This window comes from Sturnus vulgaris, chromosome 7 (genome assembly GCF_052056855.1).
Source record: "Sturnus vulgaris isolate bStuVul1 chromosome 7, bStuVul1.hap1, whole genome shotgun sequence".
In the NCBI taxonomy this organism is placed as follows: Eukaryota; Metazoa; Chordata; class Aves; order Passeriformes; family Sturnidae; genus Sturnus; species Sturnus vulgaris.
This window is the reverse complement of record NC_142249.1, coordinates 21453759-21481194: the sequence shown is the minus strand read 5'-3', so window position 1 is coordinate 21481194 and position 27436 is coordinate 21453759. Positions and strand designations below refer to the sequence as shown.

The 27436-nt window shown below is 37.3% G+C and overlaps 2 protein-coding genes across 10 annotated transcripts in view; one reads left to right on the top strand and one right to left on the bottom strand.

Moving 5' to 3' along the window:
- Positions 1 to 119: 119 nt before the first annotated feature.
- Positions 120 to 2693, top strand: LOC148223202 (uncharacterized). The gene is made up of 2 exons (XM_088168079.1): positions 120 to 928; positions 1398 to 2693. The coding sequence occupies exon 1, from the start codon at positions 277 to 279 to the stop codon at positions 754 to 756; it is 480 nt and encodes a 159-aa protein (XP_088024205.1). The 5' UTR covers positions 120 to 276; the 3' UTR covers positions 757 to 928; positions 1398 to 2693.
- A 614-nt stretch (positions 2694 to 3307) lies between these two features.
- Positions 3308 to 27436, bottom strand: part of METTL8 (methyltransferase 8, tRNA N3-cytidine) — a 49014-nt gene continuing 24885 nt past the window's right edge. For 4 of the 9 annotated variants that reach the window (XR_015804853.1, XR_015804855.1, XR_015804856.1 and 1 more), the window contains 5 exons: positions 26239 to 26345; positions 25348 to 25470; positions 20818 to 22654; positions 17146 to 17263; positions 3308 to 5382 (listed from right to left, as the gene is read on the bottom strand). The gene's annotated coding sequence lies outside the window, so the exon portion shown is untranslated. Of the gene's footprint in view, positions 5383 to 17145; positions 17313 to 20817; positions 22655 to 25347; positions 25471 to 26238; positions 26346 to 27436 lie in introns of all 9 variants that reach the window. The other 5 variants (XR_015804854.1, XR_015804859.1, XR_015804858.1 and 2 more) reach the window with 5 other exon arrangements.

The window sequence follows — 27436 nt, the reverse complement described above, 5'->3', positions numbered from 1 at the left end:
GAGCGCGCCGGCTGCTCCCGCCTCAGGGCTCCTGCCCGGGGCGGCTCGGAGCTCCCCGCCGGCTGACCCGCCCGCCTCGCGGCGATACTTCCCTTCCTCGCCCGAGCGCGCACCTTCCGCGCCGCGGGCGGCCCTCCGTTGGCCGCCCCGGCCCAGCCGGAGCTAGCTCCCCTGAGGCCGCGGTGTTCCCCTCCGTCTCGGTTTCCTCGGCGGCACGGTCCACCCGTGCCCCCGCGCCGACCGCCGCGCCTGCCCCCGCGCCCCGCCGCCACGGCCATGGTGGTGTCGGGGCGGGGCGGCGGGGGCGGGAGCGGCGGCGGAGACGGAGACGGTACGCGCGGCTGCCGGGGCCGGAGCCGCGCCGCCCGGCACCTCCTTGGCGTGCAGCCGCGCGGGGCGAGCCCAGCCCGCTGCTGCGGGAGTGCGGGCGGCAGCGGCGGGGCTGAGCGGGCTCTTCCCAGCGCGGTCCAGGTGAACGCTGTTCACGCAGCATCTCCGGGGGCTCTCGGCCGCCTGCCGCTTCTCAGTGTTCTTCTTTTCCCGGACAGGACGTTGTGGCAGCGGAGACTCGGGGGTACTCGGGGGAAGCTGATGTCCCGAGGGAGAAGGCTTTGGCCGCCAGCCGCGACCTGCTTCGCTGAGGAGCGGGAGCTTCCATCGGATGAACTGGAAGCCGGGCAGGAGCCATGTACCAGGCCCACCACCTCACCAGCTTCAACCACCAGGCTGGGGCTCCCAGCTGGGCATCAACGCTGACCGAAAAAATTTCAAAACGTTCCTGTCTGCCTTGAGTTTAGAAACCTAAGTGCAAGCTCACCGAATTTTTCAGTTTTTCCTTCCTTAAAATTAACATAGTCATGATTGAGAATGCGAGATATGTGGAAAGTCACTTCTGAAACAAAAGCCTTTTAATTTACCAATGCACCTGGTAAATATTATATATATATATATATATATATATATATATATATATATATGTCAAACGGGGTAACAATGACTTCGATTGCTTACAAAAAATCACGGGTTGAAGATATATTGCATTTTGTGTATATGAAGAATATATTCATTCAGGCATGGCGCTTATTTTGTGGTTGCCGTGTGGAGACATCATGACCATCAACTAACCTACTTTCCCCTCTATTTGAGAATGACAGAAATAGATTACTAATGTTGGATTGCAGTTCTCTGCACAACACACATATTACTAAATCTGTCTCCTTTTTAAAGTGACATCTGTCAAATTATCTAAGATCTTCACCTCCCACAAGTATACAGCATAGCTGGAAGTTTCCTTGCAATTTGGTATTAACTTAAATTAAAAATTATTATGTTTACTTGCTAAACAAGTCTGTTCCAGAATATATATATCTAGTAACAGGTATACTTTTTTTTTTCAGAGAGAAGTGATCTGATATTTCAACAAGGACCTGCTTTTAAGGACTTGATCCTAAAGACTTCTCAGACTTTACCTAAGCAAATTACATCAAGAAATTTCCAGTACTTGGGAATGAAGTAAAACAGTGCTAGTTCACTCTGACTGCAATATTAATACTTATTAGCTGGTCTAGAATATTCTTGCTAGGTTAAAACTAAAACTGACTCATAATCTCACAATACATATGATAGCATAAGTGAACATGCACCTCATTTTTTGATGAATATATCCTGCTGCAGCATGATGCTTTTAAAATCTGCCAAGTAAAAAGCAGTAAGTGAAATAAATTCTCTTTGTTTATAGCCCTTTGCATCCACTTCATGCAAACCCCTGCTATCCTTACAAAACCATACATAAGCAAGCATTCTTCCTTTCAGTTTTGCTTACAAACTGTTGCCTACAAATCATTCTACTGACATAATTGAAACATCTTTTTAAAATGAAGTATTACTTGCTTTGATTAGGGGAACAGGACATCATGAAGAAGATCCCATTAATTACTTCCTCTATCAGACATGCAGTTTAAATATTATAAAAATGTTGAAGTGTCTTTTATATTTTTAAACATTAACACTATGAAAAATAATCAGATCTTTGCAATCTCATAATGTGTTAGACACCAACACCTCATCAAGGGACCAGGAGAGAGTGGGCATGTACTGCAGGACTTCCCAGCAGAGCACAGCAACTGCTGCAAAATATGGGTTGAGTCTGCATTTTGAACATAGTAGAGCTGTATCTCTTGGTTTCATGAGTTGTTGATGTAGAGATGGAGAGTGTGAATTATATAGATAATCTCCAGATGAGACAACATATATAACTTCAAGAATACATGGAGCTGGGTATATCATCCTCTTTAGTTTACAGAAAACCTACTTTCTTACTGAGTTAGAGCTGACAGTGATTTCAATGTACCTCTTTATTTGTAAGGCCACATTGCTTCAGTGTTACCAATTTAATAGTATCATGGCAGGAGAGAAAACCTTCCTCAGTACCTTTCAGAAATTTCAAATTTCAAGACTTCCCTTATCAAATACCAAATAGTATTGTAAATGTACATAATGCTTTTCCTTGAATTCCCTGTCTTTATTTTGCAATAAAACTTTATGATCCAGTGGCCAGAGAGATGGCCTTTCTCTCACAGTGATGAGCAGTCAGTCAGCATCACCTGCCCAAAATGTTAAACACTAAATCCATCTCAAATAGTACTAAGTATTACTAATTATATTTTAAAAATATAATAAATATTTAATCTTTCTCTTTGCCTTCTAATTTTTCAGAACAGAATAGTCTGCTATCAGGGTTTATGGGAATACTGCATACCATCAACATCAGGCATAACTTGAGGTAGTATATACAGAGAAATCAACTTTCAGTGGGATTACTCTGGATAACAATGAATAAGGTGCCACACACCTACCTACTTGGGAAAACTTGATTCCAGGTGAAGCTCCAGAAAACTCATTTAGTTTTGCTAATTCCTAAGGAAGAGGATCTCAAAACTCAGATCAGAATATAGAGAAGTGAAAAACCTGTGTGCTGTTTTTCTCATGAGAATGTGTCAAATGAAAGTTAGAAACGTTTATGGCAGTAGTTACTCTCTAATTGAGGACAACTAAAGAACAAAAAAGCACAAGGAATTTTCCTTATTCCAAAGATAAAAAAAAGGTAAGCAACAAAATCCTGAAAAGCATTAAAATTGTAAGAGCTCTCAATTTTGTAACTGGAATTTTCTATGCAAGAAACTTTTATCACAGTAAGTTCACAACGTCTAGGAAGTAAGAGAAGTTAACTGAGAGATAGTAAAGGAAGGTGCTTAAAGGAAAGAATTAATGGTCTGAATAGTGACAATAAGGAAGATTACAGCAGGAGTGAGTTTTTGGAGATATCTACATTGCATCTATAAAGATTACTGTGCATTCAGGTCAAATGTCAATTACAAAATTTTCACATACATCCTTCAAAGATATAAAGAGACATTATTTCAAATATTACACATAAAATCCATAGTTTATCCCATCTGTTCTTAAGGAAGAATATGCTATGATTGTGGGACAAATTATAGAGATATGGCAGTTTCTTTCCTGTTGTGAGTCTTCACCTTCATTGTTCATAGGCACCAAATACTTTTTGGTGTCCCCTTGAAAGATTTTTATCTAATAACATCAAATAATACATGTTCTTAATAACTGCATATATTTTACTTCTCTTTTTCCCCCAAAGTCAATTTGCTATTAGCTGGCTTAGGTTTCATGCAAGCAGCAGATACTGCAATACCAAGGCATAGCAACCGACCATACCAGATAACTGATTATATGAATAACGTATGTTTATGTATAGGTTCCAAGTAAGACCATTTTTAAATTATGTCAGTAATTAGAAGGAAGTCCTCCAATTCATAAGATGATTGGAAGAAGTAGAGGTAGAAGAGGAACTTGATTTAGCAGGCTGGTTCTTTTACGAATGAAGATCAAGAGTTACAAGAAATTACAATATCCTTGGAAAGTAGTAAACTATATGCTCTAAACTATATGCTTCCAAAATTAAATCAGTCTCTGTCAGCTACAAATTAGGGAAATGACAGGAGTCAGAGATCATTAGGGTCTTTACTTCTGATACTTTTGGCATCTATTTTATATGTAGCTTTCTTCCATCTCCTTGGACTTGGCACAAGACAGCAGAGCAACCAAAACTTAGTATCCTTTGATTTATTCCCTCAATTATTTGTAATGCCAGTGAAACAGAGGTTTCAAATTCTTTGTTAGTTCCCTGTCAGCCTAGCACTGGGTAAAAGACTTGCAGCAGTATTTTCTTAAAGCATAAGCTATTACAGTATGCCTCACTGCATATTTGCCAATATTTATGAATTTTATACATAAAAATATGTATACACATACTCACCTACCCCATATATAGAAAGACCTACACACATCCTATAGCTATGCCAACACCAGCAGCCAATCTGGTTTAACTAGCGTAGTAGAAAAATATTCTTGCAACTAAATAGACACACTGGTATAGCAGCTTGTGTAGAAAACGCAGAAAATATTTTATCATCAAAATGATATATTTATGACATTTCTAGGTTAGATGTAATGTAATATGCTGCAAAAACATAACAGAAAAAAATACTGTCTTTTGTCTTGGTGAATGCTGGAAGTTTGTAGCTCAAACACACTGTCCATCCTTCTAACAGCTGAGCACATGTATGGACCCTCCCTGGATCAGACCAACATGCTCCTGGGCAGTCTGGGCTGGGATAATGACTAGAATCTTCCAATCTGTGTTCTGTAGGTCAGAAGATTCAGAATGTAGTTTTGGCACAACTACAAGGTAAAATGCCATGTGACTGTGACAGCAAGAGCATTGCTGTGATAGAACACCATCTCAGATTGGAACAGCTCCTGCACCTGTTTCTCACAAAGCATTTCTATTTATGAGCAAACAGGAATGTTGTAATTGTACTAACATTAATTTTAAAATTTAGTTAAAGTTTTCTAAAACTGGTTTAGTGCAATAACACTTTTATAGAAAAAGTTACTTTGAATTCGATTAAATCAGTTTTGAGGCTCACTGAATTAGAGCTGTATCCTTAAGCCATATACTGCACTACATGCTTTACAATTTTTTCAATATGGCACTTGCTGACAATTCTGAGTTGCAAAGTAACAAAAACATGCATAAATAATATACTAGCAAAAATATCTTCCCTACCAGCTTATCAAGATGCATAGAAGCTAAAATGAAAACAATGTTATCACATTAAGCCTACATTTAAGAACTAGACACAAACACTGTGTGAACATAGATCTATTTTCATCATTTATGTAATTGTCATAAACTGCATTTATTATACTTTAATATCATCACCATTGGTCAGATCCAGTGATCCACCTCTGCTATCATGATTTTTGTTCCAAATCTCCAAGAAGCCTGCAAACAACTTCCTGTCAAACCAAATACAAAAATTAAACTGAATTTAGGTTACTTTTTTTTTGCCATAGAAATGTTCCTTTTGACTCCAGCTCTAGGTACTTTGATTATTAGCTACATGTCAGTCAGAATCAAGGACAGTTTTACAATATTCCTGTTTATGTCATTTTAATAAAAAATAATTTGGTTTTTAATTTTCCCTGGTGAAGAAATAATAACAAAAAAAAATTGGATGGATGCTGCATTCACTTTGTTTCTCCCCATCAGTCTGTTTTCATTTTATTATATTACTTTTCTTCCAATGTCCCTTGCAATCTACCTGTCTGCTCTTCCCTGCAATTTTTTTCTATACTCAGACTATTCCTTTTACAATGCTGCTCTCAGGTAAGCAGGCCCCTCTTATCTGTCAGGCTTCCTCTCCATGTTATTTTAAGCTCATGCTTTTCCACACATCTTTCATAGTTTTATCTCACTCTTTACACCTTATATCTTCTTTCCTGAAGTATCTGTCTTGCCTGGAGCTTATTTTGTTGCCTTTGATTTTAAGCCATTAGAGACAGACAGTGTTTGCAGAAAGCCATGTCTGTATGTGGTTTCCAATAGCAATGGGGCATGTCTCGATGCTTTTTTCAGGCAAAAGTCTTACCAGTTTAGGATTGTTGGTTTAGGGTATTTTTGTAATTGTTGAATGAGGCCTTCAAATTTTGGCCAAAAAACACCAACAATAAGCCCAACAGATGATTAAATATTAGATACTAAAATAACAATATTCTAATTACAGAGTCTCTGCCTCTGTTCCCTTCCAGCTCCAGATGTGCTGGTCTGCTGCTGTTCTGACACCCACTCAGTTCAGTGTTCTATCCCTTGTTCTGTCCAAGCACACCTCCAAGAAAAAGATAACAGCCCCATAGTCAGCAGATTTGAAACAACCGTTCTTTCAGGGCACTGAGATTTCAGACAGTTGAGGAGATAAGAGAGGAAAGGCTGCTTTGCATATTTAGTTCATTAGTTAATACTTCCTAATGAGACAAAGGTGGAAGATGAAAATATGACACTGATCGCAAAACAATGAAATTAATGATGCCAAAGAAAGCATAGAGTGACAGAAAGAATATGGCTTTCCAAAAGTGGATTTTTCTTGGCTTACGGAACGAACGGGTGGGTAGAACTTTTGGAATAAATTCATAAGGAAATAGGAGCATAGGAGAGCCAACAGTTACTGAAAAAAAAAATATTAAAGGCACAACAGCAGACTACCCTGATGTAAAGTAAGCACTGAAAGGGAGCAGCAAAGTTTCATCAGGAGCTATTTGGTTAACTGAAAAATAGGACGGAATCATGCAAAACAGTGAAAACAAGAACTGATGACTAAAAATGAGTTTAAAAGAATAGTAAACTCACACAAGGAATGAAGGATGAAGGCTAAGAGGTTATATGAGGTAATCTAGGAAAGGGCCTAAAAGCCAATAGAAGGTTACACACACACAAAGGGAGACAAAGAAAAGTTCAAATCCAGTATCTAAGTAAAAGAGAGCAAATAATGTGACACAAAGAATTCTGAAATATTCAATGCTTATTTGCCTAATATGTTTATGAAATATCTTAGTGTCAAATATGCAAAGCACTTAATTTTAACAAAGGTCTAAGACACACAGACCTGAAAAGGGAAGAAATGTGTTAAGCAATATTAAGAAATGCCAGTTTCCAATCCTGCTGACTTAAACATGTAGTTCAGAAAGCAGTGGATAAAGCCAGCCTCCCTGTAGCCTGGTGTCTCCTGATTGCATTAGCCCAGGGCAAAAAGTATGACTGAAATTTATGGCTGGAATATTCATAACATTCTACTGTGAGTTTTCCAATGCCTGATATCAGGATTTCATTTACATTGAATTCCTTGTTGCCATGGAAGGATCTCTATTTTCCTGCTTATTTTCACAAAATCTATAGAAATGTGGTATCTCTGAGACCACAACTACTTGATCCAGTTCAGTTGGAGAGTAAGCAACAAGTTCAAAAGGCATGGTGTGGCCTGACTGGTCATATGTGGGATCCTATAAACTGTGTTTCCATAGGAAAATGAGCTAAAAATTAGCCTGTAGCACTTAAAAGATAATATAATCTCTGTATGATGATTCTGGGATAGGAGCAGGGGGAGGGAATTGTGGAGAGGGGGTTTGTTTTGAGTTTTTTAAGAATTCATGAAGTATAAGAGAGATCCAAGAAGACTAGAAATGATGAAAATACTGCCTTAGAAAACAAAATGCCATTGGCCTCTCGTAAATAACCATGCATCTCGCAGAGGTACTGCCATAGGTTATCAGGCAGTTAGTGTATAGGCATGAAGAGAACAATATGATAGGAAATAATTAGGTAGCAAGGCTTTAAAATGTAATCTTAGGATCATTATTGTGCCAAACCTCTCCAATTTCCTTCCTAGAAAGGGCAGCAGGCCTATTGAATAAGAAGGAAACAGTAAATGCAGTATCTGTAGTATCAAGCCTTTAGTTGGGTCCTCTGTAATTTCGCCTGCCAGATTAATACAAAAAATGGTGTAGACAAAGTCAAGTTACAGTTGACATACAAGCAGTTAAGTATTTCTCCCAGAAAGTATTTATTTTAATGGTTTTCTGACAGAGTAGGATGACACTGCAGTAACATCCTTCAGGGACTTCTCACCCATCCTATTCTATTCAATTTTTCATTGAACAGTTCGGAAAATAGAAAAGGGTGTAAACTTGTCAAATTTGCAAAAAGTCTGGAAGGGGGTTGCAAATACAGGTAAGCAGATCAGAATCCAGAATATTTAGATAATGTGAGAAACTACAACTGCAGTAAGCTCATACCAGACAGACTGAAATTGACAAAAATAAAACAGTATATTGATATAACCCCATGATGCTTTAACAAGGCAACAGAATTGCAAAGCAGGATAGGAAGATTCAAGTGGATTTCAAACTAAATATGAGTCAACATGATGATGTTGCAGAAAGGCATTTCACATTCCAAGATGTATTAGGAAGTGTGCAGTATGTGAGATGCAGGACCTAATTATTTTGCAATCTTCAGTGGCGCTGAGGTCTCAGCTGGAGCATTCTGTGCAATTTTGGGCAATGCGCTCCAAGAACAGTTTCAACAATTTGGATGGAGTTGAAAGGAAATCAACAAGAATGATATTTTGAGAATATGACTTACAAGGAAAGGTTGAAGAAATGAGGCTTCACTTCCTCAGAAAATTAAGACTAGTGGGAAATGCATAAAAGGTTGCATATAGAAAGTCATAGTCAACAGATCTTTGTACACACCTCAATTATAACAAGTAACTGCTTAATTTGCATCAAAGAAGAATAGTCTAGATACAAAAAATGAGACAACAACAACAAAAAAAATCCTTTCAACCTAAAGTCTAGATTAGATGGAATAGAATCCCCTTCATTTGTGGTTTTTAACAGCAGCCTATACAAACATCTGTCAGGGATGACCTAGTTACCCATTTCCTGCCACAACAAGGGCAGGGGTAGACTGGACCTCCTTTTTCCCTTTTTTTTTTTTTTTTTTTTTTTTTTTTTTTTTTTTTTTTTTTTTTTTGGTTGGTTGGTTGGTTGGTTGGTTGGTTGGTTGGTTTTTTTTGTTGCCCAGTGTAATGATTTCATGACTGGAGAACCTGTTTCATTTAACTTAACTGCTACAGATTAAGCAGTACAACTGTTACAACTGGGGAACCAAGGCCTTAGTAAAATAAACCAAACCTCCACATAAAATAAAAAATAACTCAGAAAATTTAAAAAAACCCCTATCTTTAGCATTTTTTAAACATGTGTCAAAAAGAAATATTTATTAATGATATTATTTCTTAAAATACAATTCTATTGTCCAAAACCTACCTTTTATGACCATTAAGAAGTCGAGATTTTGCATTATTTTAAAATAACTAGGGTACTAAAAGTTATGATGTTAATTCTTAATGTCATTATTTAAAGTGAAGTAATATCAATGATTTTCATCAAGAAAGAGAAGGGATGTGTGAAATATAGAAAAACAACTCAGAGAAAAACTGTGACTGAAGCTCTGTCAGCACCTCAGGTATATGGTGGTATTATAAACATAAACTGCACAAGAGCTTTTCTCCTGTACTTAAGATGCTGTCATCAGAAACCTGTGTTCATCCACAGTAGCTTTAGGTATCACTGTTACTGATACTTAGATAATATCAGGCTATGCACATGCACAGATGCAGTGTCAAGCTATAGTTACAGTCGATCTGATGACACTTCCATTCCAAGAACTCATGCAATCCCTAGTAAAGAAACCAAAACATCATTTATGTTGAAATCTTCATGACTACTATTAAACTTTTAGATTATTTCTAAGAATTAATTTTAAAAACATGTTTCTTTTTCCGTTTTGCATAACTACCAAGAAGGCCTCTTCCATTTTTCTAAGCATGAAAAAATTTCTGTCCCAGAATAACATTTTAAATTATTTATTTAAAATTGCTGGCTTAAAACTCTAAAATGGATATGTTTTCAGACCAAGCTTGCAGTTTACAAAATGTACATAGCATAAAAAGTTTTCCAATTGTTTTAAATTCCCCAGTCAAGAAAAGAATCCTACTCCAACTCCTACTACTGGCCTGCAGTGGGATGGAAGTCAGCAAACTACAGACATCTGGTTCAAAATATGGGGCATGTGGCCAAAGGCTTTAGCAGGTTCTGTATTACCAACATCCCCATCAATCTTTCCAAAATATGTGAACTATTAGAACTACATTAAATGGTAATTGATCCAAGATCAATGTAATTATTTCCCATTTCTGTAGGATGAAACAGAACTGTGAAAGAATTCACAAAAGTAGCAAGATAAGAAAGGAAAATGCTATTGCCTCACTTGGTGTACAACATTCATAAGGCAACTGAGGAGATTAGCTTTAATTTCCAATCTTAACACACAATTGCATGCTGGGTTTTTACAACACAAAAATGTGAGCTGGAGGATATTGCAGGAACACTGGCACACCAATGACACTTCCATTTTCTGGATTGGATTTTTGATTGTCCTGCATGCCAAAATGTAGGGCTTTTCCCCCTTCCCAAGCTGGTTTAAAGCACAAAGAAAAGAGATGAACTACATAATGTAAGAATTAGCATAACTGTTTGGGTAATACTGAGAAGAAAGTACAATAGTTGTGCCTGTAAAAGTAAGTTCTTACGCATGCAAAAAAATCAAATGTATACAGCTGTGCAATTTTAACCTACAAAGTAAAAGTCTGTGCTTCTAAATATACATTTTTGTGGCTGCAATGTATGTAGAATTGCTTCTTTTTAAACCAGCTCGAAGTGAAATTGAGTTTTAGGCCTTCCCATTTTTCCACCAATATGGTATAATACTGCATATAGAATGAATGGCATCATAAGGGAATTTTTTTTGTATCTCATCTCTTTTTTTCACCAAATTGTATTCCTAGACTGTTCCCAGCAGCTGTTCATCTCTGTTCATGAAGAAACATATCCACAAGATTATACTGCTTTCATTTGCCCCCTTCAGAAAAGCAGAGGAAGAGCAGAAAAGTAGGAGAGGTAAGAGTGCAGTAAGTGAGTCTATAGGAAAAAACAAAAATTCCATAGTCCTGCAGCTCAGTTAAACCCTAGTTATAGGCAAAACATCACAAACTGCCCTTTGATGTGTTAATTGAAATTTAGCTTTCCACACAGTCCCATTTTCTTCTCAGCACAAGGGACACTAGCTGTTCTTGAGAAAGAAAAGAATTAAATGCCTGTCATAGTTTTTCCTTGCTTACTTCAATAGCAAAGGGTTAAGACAGGCATTGAAAAAGCATCCAAGAGATTAGATAAACAAATAAAAATGCTTATGTACATGTATATATGTGCATGATGATATGACAATTCCTATACATCTTTCCTTCTCCTCTTGCTGCAACACAGACCAAAGACAGTGTCAAGCCTGTTAGGCCTCCTCCCTTTCTCTTCTACAGCTTTCAGTAGGCACAATGCTTATTAGTACCACAAGAAATAGGGATTTTGCAGTTCAAATGAATCACATGTTCTGGAGTGTAATCAATGGCTAAATTAAAAAAAGAAAAGGTCATAAGTTAAGGACTGAAACTGCAAACAAACCCAGAAAGGAACAGCAGATGTTAAACATGTAACAATATGTCGAGATGACATTAACTCTTATCTCCATCTTATCAAAGAAGCTGGAAGATCAAACCAGACACATTCATCTCTTGCTTGTAATTTGCTATATGGCAGTCCAGCACTGTTTCACACAAGTATTAACAATCAAAAAATACAGATGGGAAAGAATTCTGCATGTCCTTCAGCCAATGCAGGATTTTTCATTTCGTATTTTTCTTTTCTTGGTTCAGTATCAAGCACTGGAGAATTTTAGTGGTAGATCTAAAGCCCAGTAGCTCTCAATACACTGGAGCATTCTTCATGATGGTTGAGCTTTGTTGATTTTTCTAGAAGGCAGAAGAGGTTTTTTGCTCTCTCATTAGCCTTCTAATTCTCCAATAAGTACTAAGGGGGTTGGGTTCATAATTCTTGCCAATTTTAGTAGGAAGCATTTACTGTCCACTAATCATAAATATTTATATTTGCAAAGTTGTTTTTTCTGTTATGTTACATCTTGACCCATAGCTGTTCATTTCACAAACAATCCATATTTGTTGCATATTTGTAAAAGTCAGTGTCAGTATGCAGATACTGTAGCATGTTTTGAGGATGTCCTGTTGCTATCTGGATTGCTATGCAATTTATATCCTCCATTATGACCTTATTTTGAGATATATTTCTCATCTATGCTATATTTCAATCCCTGTTTTTTAGATTGTCCCCTATTTGTTGGCCCTGTGCCGGTAATGAAGTGGCTCTAACTGAATGCTTTCAGTCTGGTCTGACAGATGTATGCCAGGATGAATCTAGTGTCATAGTTCATATACCAGAGAAAAAAAAAATCAAAACTGCATCGTCTGCAGCATTGATTAAGGGACAGTTTGAATCCCTAAGGCATTTCAGAGCATACTGCTAAAGATATTCCCTGTCAAAATAGGAAAATTTAATCTATTGCACATAGAATAAACAGCCTGAAATGCACTAGCATGAAATGAAGCAATGAAGTGGTCTCACTGTGCCAAGCTGAGTATCTCATGATGTTGACATCTAATACCACAATGCAGAACTTTGCCCAGTCTTGAGTGAAACTTCCAGTACTTTCAGACAGCAAAAGGACTCTGTCCCCCCACACTACTGTTCTGTTTCCTTCTGGTTTGATATAAATAATTATTTTTCACTCTATTTTTTGGAAATTATTCAATGAAATCCTTTTCTGGCCTTCTCAAGTTCTCTCTACCACGCACACACATTTCTTCAAGTGTTTTTCCATTTGCAATCAAGAAACACCAAGTTTCTCAGGGAGGATCATTGCACAGAAATTCTGGGGCCATCTTTAGTACGAGTCTTGTTTTCTCCTTTATAGTGGCAGAAAAATTCCCTAACACAGATTACAGCCACTGCTGAGCTTAAAGCTACAAGGCACCCCTTGGTCTGAGAGCCAGGTGATTTTACACGAGCAAACAAACACAGGCAGGGATAAACTGAATGATGTCTCAGAGCCCCCTTCATTTGGAAGAGGCTTTACACAATGCATTGAAGCACCCATAATGGCTCTATCCCTGCATATATGTATAAGCTCAGCAGAAGGTGATCTCCATGGCTCTGGCAGGAGGCACTCAGACACTATTCAGAGAAAGAGTGAGTGTTTCCATGTCATTAATCAAGCTGGTGACTAACATTAATACACTGATTGACAGGATGCTCACAGCAGCTATTATTGGCTATGGATGCCATTCAATGTTATCCTTTTCCCATCATGTTGCATTCATGATGTGCTGGCAGAGGCTGTATTTTATACATTAGCTTTCCTAGGAAAGCCCAGCTGCACCATAGGAGTAAAACTGATCATCCTGAAGTCAGGAGCAAATCTCTCATTAGAATCATAGGCCTTTAGGATCACAAATTCCAACTATTAACCTAGCATTAGAAATTGAGCTAGAATTTCACAGTAGGAGTTACTAATCCTTTATTTCTTATCTTTCTCTCTCAGGAAAACTTATTTTCACTTTTGAAAAATCTTCTATAAAACTCAATACTGACACATAAAAAAGGATGTCTATCAGACTTGACCACTAAAAGACAATGCATTTAATCTTCTGCCTTCCAAAGACAGATTCACCAGATATTCATCTGCCATAGAAACAATAGTGAAAGCAATGCCTGTCTCAGATGAAGGGATTCAGTCAACCTTTAAGGGTCTAGGGAGGCAAAGAATACATAGTTTGCTATCAGATTACTTGTCATGCATGTGCTTAATACAGCTTACAGACCTCAGGAAGAGCCAAAATACTTCTTTCATTACCAAGAAAACTTAACCTTAAACCACTAAAATCAGTGTTAAGACCCATACAGACAACTTTGTACACAATTTGCATTTTTTTTCCACAGAAAGTCCCACCCAATTTTCCTATCAGACAATTCCACTTCAGGTAGTAAGGGTAAGAGGCTAATAACACACAGGGCTCTTTTAGCTGCTTGCACGTTAACAACCAGTATAATTGTGCCTAGCTTTTTATTTCAGATGGAGACTACCTGCTTCCCATCATAATGGTCCTTCATTAGAGGACCTATTCCATCATGATTCATGTGATACCTACACAAGTTCCCAACGGGAGTTGTACTTTGAATAATAAAGGTAACTTCTTTGTTCCATACAGATTCTGTGCCAGTTCTTTCTCCTTTTCACTTATTCTAGTCACTATTTTGATCTTCTTTTTGATGACAGTACCACAGTACACTCATAATTCATATGCCAAGTTATTAAAAAAGTTTTTAAAAATCCAAAGAAGTTATGAAGTATGCTGTAAAACTTGTTCCAAATTGAGTTTTTAGATTCTCATGTATAAAGGATAATCCATGGCCAATTGCACATACTCATTTATTTACAGCAATATTTAGAGGCAAACAAAATAGCAGCAAGACATTTCTGCACATCAGCTTCTTCTTTCCATTCTATTTTTAATGTATTTCTATATTGATTCCTGACCACACCTCAGGCATGCACAAAGCAACACAACTGCTATCTGTGTAGTTCTACAATTCTATGTGGAGCTGGGAAGAAGCAAGTGAACTTGGAATTTTGGAATTTTCATTTTGGTTTACACACACACATGCACACAAATATGGATACTTATGTTCCCTTTCTGTAGTTTCTGAGACAGAGGTGAGCTGTTTCCAAAGAAAACCCTGTCATGGTCAAGCTTTGCTCTTACTGCAGAAAGATCCATTGATATAGATGAGCTATGTTTTTTTCTGAGCTTTAGTAGATCTCTTAAGTACGTCAGATCTCTTTCTTGGAGTGCTAAGAAAATAGAGCAGAATACTGACACCAATTTATTATTCTTTGAATAGGTAGAGCAAAGAACAGAAGACAGATGAGCTATATCCTCCATCTCTGAGAATACACAGCATTCTTCTGTCTTAGCTGCAAGTCCTCAGTGCCAAATTTACTGCTGTGCGTGTTACCATATCCCGTTCACTCCAACCCAACCATGAGCAAGCAATGAGTTAACAATGAATGAGATTAGATGATTATTCACCAGGGTGGGACAATTTCTTACACAGGGTCATAACCAATTACAGTTCAGCAGCTGTACTGAACCCGAGGATTGCATGCCTTTTTTTGCTGATGGGACAGGTACAAAATATCCAGGTTGTCTGAGAAGCCTTTGTTTATATATGGCTTTAGTCAACCTTTATTATGGTGGTTATCTTACCCATGGCTCTTGTTATTTAGTCCTGATTTTAGCAATAGTAAACTCTTGACTGGATAGTTTCTCGTCATGGGATTCAACAAAATGAAAGCCAAGATTACATAGGGATTTTTTGGGAATAAGTTATGATTCCTCTTTTATAGAAGCTTTCACTTTTCAGTACTGTCATTCCAAACTCTAGCCCTTCTACTGCCATATGGTAAAGGGTAAGAGCAGCTTTTTGGACAAGGAATGCTGCAGAGGAGTGGAAGAAAAATTCCATCTGGGGACCAGGGTGCCAATAACTGAGGCTAACACACATTCAGAATAACTCAGGACATCCCAGACTCCAGCTGAAAGAGCAATTGCACTGTTATTGCTAAGTTCCCCTAAAGACAGTGTGAGTGCAGAGTCCACAAAGACATTTGCTTTTTCCTGCTTTTCAGGATAAGAACCAAACTATCACCCTGCCTTAACACAAACAAGTACTTACTGCTAGGAATAAACTCAAAAACCCTATTTACAATCTCATGTGTCTAATGCTGAGTATATGAAATAGAATATAAAATATCTATTTCCTATTACTGATTTGAGTATTTTTCCACAAAGCACTTCCTGAGTGTAATTCACAAATTAGATTTCTGTCTGATTTCAATATGATTTTGCTTTTGCATAAAAATCACAAACAAATTCCAAAATATTACAAGCCTCATGCACCTTGTTAAATACTATCTTGTCCACAAGGACAGTACAAGATACCTGAGAGATCTACACACAAAGGCTGAAACAGAAGGAGACTGAAATAGGTGTATTATTAAGAAGTCCCACATACAAAGCAAGATTTCTCTTATACTTCAAATATAGTATTTTATGTAACTCCCAAGGCAAAACTTCTTGTAACCACTGTCTGCAAGAAGAATTTACTGTCAATACATACTGTACACTAAAGGAACAAAATTACTTCTGTCCACATTTCTACCAACCCCACAGCTCCTTAAGACAATAATTTTCAAAATATCTTTGCTCAGTAAAATAAGCATTGTTTGAAGTTTCTTTATGGCAGACTAATAGAATCAAAATGAAGGCAGACTTGCTCACCACTCAAAGCACGTGCCTTCTTTTTAATTTCTCACAGGAATGAAAAGTATATGCAGCTTTTCGTCCTTCAGCACCACACTCTGCCCTTGTAAATTACTGAAACATGAATTTGTGAAGGCTGTTTCAAGTAGAAGGATGTTCCTATGTATAGGAATGATGTTAAATTCCTGTCAAACTGAACATCCAAGTGAGATTGTTGTTAAGCTGCTTCCAAAGGACCAAGAGAATTTGTGCCATTCAGTTCAATGACTTTCTTCACCCCTATTAGACTAAACATAAATGTAATATAGCCAAACCAGATTCCAAAGGTTAGTCTTTCATTTAGGCAAAATACTGGAGATGCAAAACCTGTGTAGCATTTACAGAAATCTAGCATGGATTCAATAAACCAATTGAACATGAAAGGAACATCCTTTCTAAATGCAAATTATTCAGGTGCAATTTGAGTTCCTCAGAGGTTACTCTTCAGTTCCCTCTCCCTGTCTAATAAATGAGAATGCAGTATAGCTTAGTTTCCTTTTTCAAAATTCTTCATATTAAGTCACTCTGCTGCTTCTGTTACAGGCCTTTTCTGTATTGAGCAAATACAGACTATGGACTGCTTCTTTTCTGTGACTGCTGAACGTAACATTCCATATTAGTATTTTATTAAAGCATTTCTTATAAAAACTTTAAAACTAATTTAAAAAGCAGGTCTGACACCACAGCAATGTATAGATATACTCAAACTGCAGCATTTTTTCTTTCCTTTTCATTTTGCCAAAAGAGTCTACATTTACCTATCTGAAAGCATAAACCACAAATATCAAGAAAGTCTCAGAAAATGTAGCCCAACAACTCTTGACATTACACTCACCAAAGTGTCAACAGATCCCTGAAAAGGTATGCACAGTAGTTCTAGGTCTGAATATGAAATTTCTTTATGATGAGATCTTGTCTTAAGTGAAGTCTGTGGCAAAATTTTCACTTGGTTCCTGAGGGCCAGAACAACATTTTTTGTATCAAATTTGAGACAGGGTCATCCTAGGAATCACATGAAAGAAAACATCATATTACATCATAACTCTAAGTGTTATAATAGAAGTGTTCTCACAAGTGGGACTTTATTTGTGCATAATAATAATTTCTGACCAGTAAGCTGCTGTGGGCCCTCTGTGGCAAGGCACATTCATTAGAGAAATTCACAAGTATATTTTATACCCCAAACTTGCGTTTTTTTATGGGAATTTAATTTCACCACAAGTTACGTGGAAGCATTGTCAGAATTAACGGAGATGAGTGAAACTGGAACAAGAAGCACTAACTGTTTTGTGAACAGTAAATATTTTGTATTTTCTATGGGTTTTTTTTCACATAAGGTTCAAACAAAACATCATAACTGGTCATACAATGTTAAGTGCTTTAGCTGGAATTGTGGCTGTATTTTAGACAATCAATAATTCATTCCATATCTCTGTTTCATCTCAGCTGTATTATGTATTTTTTCAATTGTATCAAGGCCTTGCCATTGTAGATTAATGGTAGGACACATGAAATAACTAGTATTTGGAATGTTGTAGGTAGAAAATAGACAAATTACAGTAAAGAGTTCAATTAAGAAAAAGAGATGTATCATGGTTTTCAGTCTGTGTGAAGACAGCACCCAAAATAAAGATAAGTACAATAGAAACTAGTAATAAAGTCCCAAATGAATACCTTCAGCATACCACGCATAGTTGAAAGAAGGATTCAGTCTTCTCCAAAGAACATTAGGAAATGGGCTAGATAATAAACATTTACTGATTTTTCTACTAGTGGAATAAACCAGAACTCTCTTGTTTTCTTTATATCTACCACAGACAGCAGAAATACACTTGTAGGTCACATATTAGGCATTTATCTTCTGGAGCCCAGTGACCTTGATTCCACCTACATGCTGCTGAGAAACTCCATGAGAGCAACAGACAAGATGTTTATGGCTAGGGCCAGACCTTTTAACACAAGTGTCAGAAGAGTCTTCTGCCCTAGGTCAATCAAAAAAAGATTCTTCTCATCATGCTGCTATAATATTGTCAAGAAACCCCCTTTTGTTGTAAAATCATCTTAGTCTTATACCAGCTGGAAGGAAACTGATAAAATTCAAGTATTTTCAAGATTTAATGAGTTCCTAATTTGTTGTGGCTTTATAAGTCACGCTTGGCCGATTGTCTTTTAAAACCTCAAACTTTGCCTGTTTTAAGTTGTCACAGAAAATGAAAATGAGGGCACAGCCTCATTTTGAAGCTCACATCTTACAGTAAGGTAACGGCTGTTTTTTTAACTGATGAATCAGCTGCACAGGAACTGCCATTGTACAAAAGCACTGCATGTTGGATGCAATGGCCAGAGCTTTGTCACTTAACACAGCTACAGGTTTCTTACATCCTGTTAAAGAGTTCCGTTCCCTATTTCACCTACAAAAAAATAGCTCTTGAAACATACTGTGTATACTCAGGATGAAGATTTGACACAAAGTTTAAATTAAAAAACTATTTTTCCCCAAAACAGCCTTCCCTCTGCTGCCATCCACTTACTAGACAGTCTTTCCTTAATTCAGAGTTACAAGGAATTTTGCCTGCTTGGACTGTAAGCAATCTAAATAATGAAGTATGTGCTCCACTCAAAGCAGAGCCAGGCACTGGAGTGCCCCCGGGCCATACCTAGCTTGCCAGAACAATACCCATGGGACCTCACAGCTTGTTTGAGGACTCACTTTCCTGGAAGACCTTGGTAGCTGGATGGGGAGATGGCACCTGTGCTGCACATGCTCTACAGCAGCAGATTTGAGCAGAGAGAGCCAGGGGTGAGTCACTGGCTGAGGTCTGCCCTGCCAGAGGTGTGATGCTGCTGCTGCAATGTATGTGCTCAGCCAAACTGACATTATTGCTGACCAGGCAGGATTTCTCCCTCCCCACATTTTCAGGTGGCAGAGCCCTCAGCAAGCATCTCTTCAGCTAGGCTCTATGCAGAAGGCAGAGAATGCTGTCAAAATAAAACACTGTACCACCAATGTAAAACCTTGCTTTATTAAGAATGAGCTCCTGCTGCATAATACTGAATTATAAAAATTTATCTAAAGTGAAAGTGAAAATGCCTGTTTTAATTCTCATTCTGTCATTGCATTTTGAATGTCAAAGGTCCTGCTTTAGCAGTTTCCAAATAAATCAAGTGTGCAGAACTTCATCAGAAATAATAAAACCCCACAGCAATCTATCTACTGAATGTTAGTATAGTACACCAGCTGCAAAGGTGATGTTAGGATAAATCTCTGATAATATTATTCAATAATATTATTATCAAACTGACAATTTCCAAGCAGATTCCCACAAACTCCTTATTCCCTGAATACAATACCTAAAATCCAACTGAAGAGTCAAAATTCACCTCTTCTACTGTTTAATATAAGCTTCCTTCCTTAATTTAGGATGCTCTTATGTTCCCTCCCCTGAAGTCTACTTGTTCCACCTCTTCTGCATGTAGCAAAGATACACAAGCTACCATGAGAGGGTTCTGATGACTATCAAAGACTGAAACTTTTTGCTCTTCTATATTTCTTTTAATAATTTTAAACTTTTAATTATTTTTTCTTGTCATAGAAACCGTAGTTCTTTAGGAGTATGTGTCATACAAGCACAGCATTGGTTTTGATACAAGCCTATTAAGACTGAAATCATTCATGTCACCAATGCTGCACACGAGTATCCATTGTTAGCAGATTAGGGCTTTAAATGTTCACCTCTATATTTAGAAACCAAAAACCAAATGGCCAGCTTTCCTGATGACTCAGCATCCATAATGACTGCAGAAGAATGTGGATCCCCAGCAGGCCCCTTGTATAAAAGTGCTTAAAAAGTCCAAACGTGAAAGTTATGGCTTGTATACTTTTCCAGATTAAGAATAGAAAGATCTTTATTAACTTTTCTTGTACTACTCATTCCGTACAACCATTTGTTAAAGGAAAAATTTCTAAGCAAACAACCTTACTCTCTTACCTTGTGCTAAATGCCTATTTAAAGAATTTCTTTTTTCTCATGCCTGGATCATTCTTGGATGCCAGCCAATTTTCATTTCTCTGCCTCTCAGCCTGCTGATGTTCTCTATGTTCTCATTTTATTTTTATACATATGTACATGTATGTATATATATATATAATCTAAGCCTGTTAGGCTTATCTTTGGCAATAATTGTTTTGTTGTGGTTTTACTTTGTTTTGTTTTTAAAAGAGGGAGTACTGAAACTCTCAGAGAGATAGAAAAGGTTGCTCTAGGCTACCCTGGGGAAAGTTTGCATGTTCATTGCTGATCTCACCAAACAAACTGGGCATGAAAACCAAGAGGCCTGAAATTGTCATTGTTCATGTAGTTACACATGGATACACATGCATGCTTATGTTAAACTTTTTATTTTTTCACTTTATGTATACTTACGTATATATATATATGTGTGTATATATATATATATATATATACACTTACGTAATATATGCTTAAAATATCTAAGAAATACTTACCTACACACCACTTGAGAGTCTCCAAAAGCTTTAAGATAAATCAGAAGGTAGTGTAGCTGGAAACAAGAATATAAAAATTTTATAAAGTATCACAAGTGCACATATAATATACCTCTACTAAAAAAAAAATTGCTGGTAACACACCAGATAAGACTGCTGTATTCTTGATCTCATACAGGAAAGGAAAGTCCACCAGAAAAAACACTTAGCTAATATTTGCCTGCATTACCTTCAGCTATCTGTGACTTCCAAAGAGGGTCATGTTTGCTTTTTTTTTCAATCTGATTGACTATTTAGAAAAAGGAGAATGAACAATTGGAAAAAAATGGAAGCCCAAAGCATAATATAAGTTTAGATTATATTGCTTTACTGGTATTTCCTTAGAATCACATACCATTGTGCATAGTCCTTTGATAATGAAATAACACAATGTCTGTGAAATGTAAAAACATGGGAAAACAGAAATATGCATTTTCACTTTCTGAAAATGCATTTAAAAAAGCCATTTCCCTCCCCCCTTTTTTTTTTTTCTATCTTCACAAACTTTGTTATTTTGGACTTCAAAGGTCTTTTAAGTTTAAGAGTAGACATACTTTCTCACAGGAACTTTCTCAAGTAATTGAGAGAAAAACAATAAATACAAACATGTCTTAAGGATTTTATTACAAATCACTTATCTTAGTCAATCAAGCTTATCTGGTTGGTTATTAAGTTTCATAAAACTTATTACCCACTACAGAATTTTGTAGGACAAAAAATTCTGAATATCCTACACAAAAATACAAACACATATGTAAGCAAACCAAATTTCAGCCCTTAAACAATGTAAGAGTAGCAAACAAAGTATTTTTGTACCTCAATGTTTGCAATTTTATCCTTACAGGTAGTATTAAGCCCTGTCATGGATTAACCCCAGACAGCAACTAAGCATCACCAAGCCTTTTGCTCACTTCACTGGTGGAGTGGGGGAGAGTCATGAGGGTAAAAGCAAAAGAAGTCATGGGTTGAAATAAGGACAGTTCAGTAGGTAAAGCAAAAGCTGTGCATGCAAGCCAAGCTAAAGAATGAATTCATTCCCCACCTCCCACGGGCCAGCAGGTGCTCAGCCATCTCCAGGACAGCCAGGGCTCCACCACACACAATGGTGACTTGGGAAGACAAACACTGTGACTCCAAATGTCCCCTCCACCCTCCTGTTTTCCCCAGATTTATATGCTGGGCATGACACTGCATAGTTTGTAACATCCCTTTGGTCAGTTGGTGCCAGCTGTGCTGTGTCCTCTCCCATATCCTTGTGCAACCCCAGCCCCAGCCTTGTCGCTGGTGAAGCAGTACAAGAAGCAGAAAAGACCTTGATACTGTGCAAGTGCAGCTTAGCAATAGCAAAAACATCTCTATATAACCAAACTGTTTTTAGCACAAATCTAAAACATAGCACCATACCAGCCACTGTGAAGAAAATTAACTCTACTCCAACCAAAACCAAAGCAGGCACCACTAATATGGATTCCAATTGTGAGCAACTAGTCAGTATCTTAAGGAAGCTCTATAAACTTTAGGAGTCTTCTGGACTTTAACTGACATAAATGATATTGGAAATTTGGGTCAAAGATTCCAAGATATTTTTTTCTTTCAGATTAAACCCTGAGGCCTTTTACTAACATAGTTTCTAAGTAAAATAAATATTTACTGTTTCTGATACTCTGCCTCCAGGCAATTGATGCAAGAAGAAGAGTGTGATTTAGTAGCTTGTTAAATATCTTAAGTGATATAACAATACTTGCATATTTTGTAGACTGTGTGCCATGCAGCTTCCTTTTCCATCTGCTTTCTTTTGCTATTAAAATAAGCACATGTAAAAGAAAAAGAAACTAAACCCAAGGTTCTTGTTGATTATATTGATACCTCATAAACTTTAGTAAAATAAAATGTAGACTTACTGCCAGGATGATTTTGTTTTTCTTTCTTTGTATAAGCTAGCTCAGACTGTTTCTGATTTAAAAAGCAGATCTTATTTCAGTCTGGTAACTATCACTGAGAATTTATTAAATTCACTAATATTCACTCTTGAACAAAAATATGACATTTTAATCTAAAATAGGATAATGACTGTTTGTCATAATTTGTATGTCAGAGAAAGTCATGGTCAGTGACAATGACAGTTTTTTCATATCATCTTTTCTTAACACAAACATCTCTGGCTGTTAGATCGCAAAAATTCAAAAGGGATTAAATGAGTTATTTTGAACAGCATTGTGTGTCATCTCTGGGTTCAGCTCAGCCCATGTGTAAACAGGCTTAGCATTGTCATTGAGAATTGCACCCATTTATGCCAGGGATTAACATGCCAGCGTCTCTCTCTGTGAAATCACAGTTCCATGCTAAAGATGCAGCTGCTCACTGCTGTTATTTTCTTTTCATTTTAAGTAAATGCACGTTTACCTACAGGCTGCAGTGGTAGTTTGCAGGGATGGAGATTAAGCCTGAAGTGAGCACAGAAGATTCAACTCTGTTCCACTTCAGAGTAAAAATTGTTTCTCTGAGGGATTGTCACCCACATGCAAGTGCTAGAGTGCAAATCTCCTTCTTGAAATGCCTCACACTGCCTTTTCACTTCTCCACCCACTGCTCTTTCTCATGCTCTCACTGTTGAGTGTAATCAATGTCATCGGAAGCGAAGCTGCCCGATTCCTCAGAACATCTGACTACTGTGCTTTAGTAGGGAATGTAGCAAACAGAGCCATTTAAAATGGCAAAGCCTTTCCTAGTGCAAAATAAAAGACTAGTGGTAGGTTTGGATTCTCTAAGCCCATCTGCTAAATCCTACACTGCACAACAACCCTTTTCTTCAAGTTCAAAGAAGCACTCCTCCATTTAAAGAACACTTGTTATATCAGAAGGAAATGGAGGCTAGAGTGTGCCTGACACTAAAGAAAGAAAAAATTAGTGCTGGCTTGTCAAAGAAACCTTCCAAAACAGCCAGTCTCAACCAAGCACAATTAATCAATTGTAACTCTTACAGCAACCCAATTACTTTCATTCTTTGGCTTTTGGCCTGTCCACGTGGCAGTTTACAGTTGGGAGTGACACGAAAGTGTGGCAAGACTGTTGTCTCTCTCCTGCTCTCTCAGGAATTATACTGAATTTATCATTTCATATAAAATACTAAGTGCTGTATGATTACTACAGGGTTACATGTTGTCATGCCAATTAGTATGTTCTCTATTTTTCTACCTTGTCCCCCTCTATCTTTTCTTAATTTGGTAACTGGGTCTACTAGGCCCATTCTGCATTCAGGCATATTCTTCAGCTCTACTGTTGAGCAATATTAGGATCTCACAAAAGGTAATGAAAAAGGTTTTAGAATTGTTATTTCCTTGTTTCTTTGGTTTTTTAATTGAAAGTATTTAAAAATCTTGAACAGTAAATATGCAAAATTTCCCATTCATACATATGAAAATGAAAATGGAAAATCTAATACAACCAGTTTTTGGTAATTCACCAATCTTTAGCCTTGTGAACATTGTGATTCCTTGTTTTTACAGGGCATGGTGATAAACACATACAATGAAGGTTTGTTGCCTGCCAACTTGACTAATTTATTTTGCTTGTTGTATCATGTAAAGGTACAAATTAGACCTCAATACTAAAACATAACATTATATGCCATTCTCACATTGGCTATCATTCAATTCCCAAAACTGTCTTCATATGAAAATTCCTAGAGACATGAGAAAACTTCACTATCTTTTTTTACTGCATCTTTTTCTTCTCACTGAACAGGACACACTACAGAGAAGACTATGCATTGGATTTATGCAGTAGCTACAGAGTATTCTATTTTTACATCATACTTAAAAAATCTAGTATTTTGGTTGTTTTTATAACTAGCAGTATACACCAAGTCTGGTTTTTTAATGAACTTAAAATTTCATTTAGTATCAAAACACATGAATGCCTAGATTATTCTTAATTTAGTTATTTATCAAATTGTATATGTCATCTGTGGGTTTTAGCCTTATTAAGCTATTTCACTTGCTTTCTTAATCTTTTGAGTTCCCTTCAAAGTTGTAGCAACTGGATCAATAAAATATCCTCTGAGAATGAGACTATCTTGTTACTAACTCCTTTTTCACAGCAACAATTGACAAGATATCTTTAGCTAACATTAAGTATACAAAGCTTCAAAACACGGATATTAGCTTTAATATTCTTGACATACATTATACCTCAAATAAGTGAAATTTTCAGCCTCTTGGATAAGTGCTCCTCTGCAACCATAAGTGTTTTAAAATAACAAAACATATTCCATCTCTAAATTGCTGTGCTCCCAGATGAAGCCTATTCTGCAATTTTTCTTTAAGTTTTATTTCTAGTTTATACAAATTCTTTTTAAGTTCTGTTGAACAGATGCAAATATAACAGAAACTGATATTGGGAGGCTGTTATCTCTCGGTGATCATCTGCAGATATTGTCTTGATTTAAATGGGACATCATCAGAACACATAGAGTAAATTTAATTGTTCTACCTTGATTGCACACAATCAGGATACACACTTCTGTTATTCTCTGGTGTTTGCTTCCCAGGGGGTTAGGAATGTAGCTTCTGTCACTATAGGGTTCTACTTGAAAGAAGGGAAAAACATTGTTCCCTAAGGAGAAAGCAAAAGCAGGTGTATCACACACATGCCTGCACTGTTGAAAACATGTGCACAGCACAGGCAAACGACAACAAATGAAGCATTCCATCTTTTTAATATATTGAAATGCGTTGTGCACATATGGATGGAAGAGAGCACCTGTAATATTCTGCAGAAAATATTCTGTGAAAATACATTACCACTTGGGAGAGTAAAAACTTTGAAGATAGGTCTTTCTACCTCCAGTCCTTATACTGACTGCTTCGCTTACCCAGATTTCACCCTAATTTTGTGGCGAATAGTCCCCTTTCTCTTCTCGCCTCCACTATTTAATTTCATTCAATTCTATGCCCAAGATCCTCACTCTGCCACACTGCATCCTGTTACAAATCTTCTCCAAAAACTGTGCCCACAGTGTCCTGTTCCTTAGTTCCCTATTCTGCATCTCATTTTTTTTTTGGTCAGTCTATCCAAGATTCCTTCTCATCCTAGTTCCCAGAGGAAAGACTTTCTTGCCTGCCTTTCTGCATCTTCATCTTTCTCCCCTCTTGTATGTATGGTATTGCTTTCAAATTAGGCAAATTCTCCTTTTAGTTGCTTGGTACTAGCAAAAGGTGAAGGATGGTCTCTCAACAGAGAAGTTTTCTTCTCAGCTCAAAGCCCAGTCCAGGCATGACCTCTATGCCAGGAAGCAGAGACAAAATGAAGAACCTGCTAAGATGTCCATAGCAACCCAAGCAGTTCTTACAAACAAAGTGCAACTGCATGTAGGAAACTTACACTTGTCCAAATTCTGGATGATTCTTAAAGGGAACTGGCACATAAGTGATGTAAAAACCCCTTCATGTCCAATCCTTGTTCCAAACATGGAGAGAAGTTTACATATACTGAAAGGCAAAGTGAACTGTATTATTAACAATAGCAGTGTTTAATTTTTTTGCAACATGTATTCATGTTTTATTTCCAAGGTTGTTCAACCACCCATTATGAAGAGGCTCTATGGAGAAGAAATGGTTTATACATGAACTATTTAAATAGACATCATACCCATATTCAAGGACAGGTTGGATGGGATTTTGAGCAACCTGGTCTAGTGGAAGGTGTCCTTGCCTGCAGCAGAGTTGTTGGAACTAGATCATCTTGAGGTTCCTTCCAACTCAAACCATTCTGTGATTCTCTGACACTTAACTTAAAATGATTAAAAAACAGAGCCACCACCACCATATATCCACTATATATAATTCAGCATCTATACAATTCATTGCATTCACACAAAAAGCAATCTGTACAGAAAGAAATAAAACTCCCTTTTTTCAATTCTAACAATAACTCACCCCGCCAACTTTACTGCAAATGCTTGTGTATACAGCTCCTGAAGAAACTGCTTAGTTGTCCACTATGCACAGGAAAAAGAGGAAGCAAAGCATGTGTCAACAGATCAAAGAGCACACTGGAGCAGTCAGTAAAGTTCACACCACAAATGAAGATGAAGTAGCAAAATTTATGTTAAGTGATTTCCACTGTTGGTTAATACAAATTCTGGGGTTGTTTGCTATAAATTTTTAGTCATTATTAACTAGCAGAATCAGGAGATGACCTGTGCAGTTTCCAAGACAATAAACTATTCCCTAGTGTTCCTAGAGTTCTACTCAGCATGATGAGTCTCCTCATCATGCCTGCATTTGGCTGTCCTTTTCAGACTTGGTGGATTTGTGAATATGGCACAAGCACCTGCCTCGGTTTTGACAGGAAAAAAGCAGTATTGTTTCTATATAAGCCAATTGTTATTGACTAGATACTTAAAAATTAGCGTAGGAAAAAGAAGTAGAGTCACTTTCTTTACTCTTTAACTTCCTCACACTTGCTTAAAAACTAAGCAAGGTCTAACTAGTAAGTACCATGTACATCTGGGCAAAAAATACATGGTATTCTTAAAGCAAGCCAAAGCCAATGAAACCAGATAATTTGGAAAAGTTTT

Bases quoted from the DNA above. Each gene is read 5' to 3' on its own strand.
- LOC148223202 (XM_088168079.1), top strand. From the start codon at position 277: ATGGTGGTGTCGGGGCGGGGCGGCGGGGGCGGGAGCGGCGGCGGAGAC.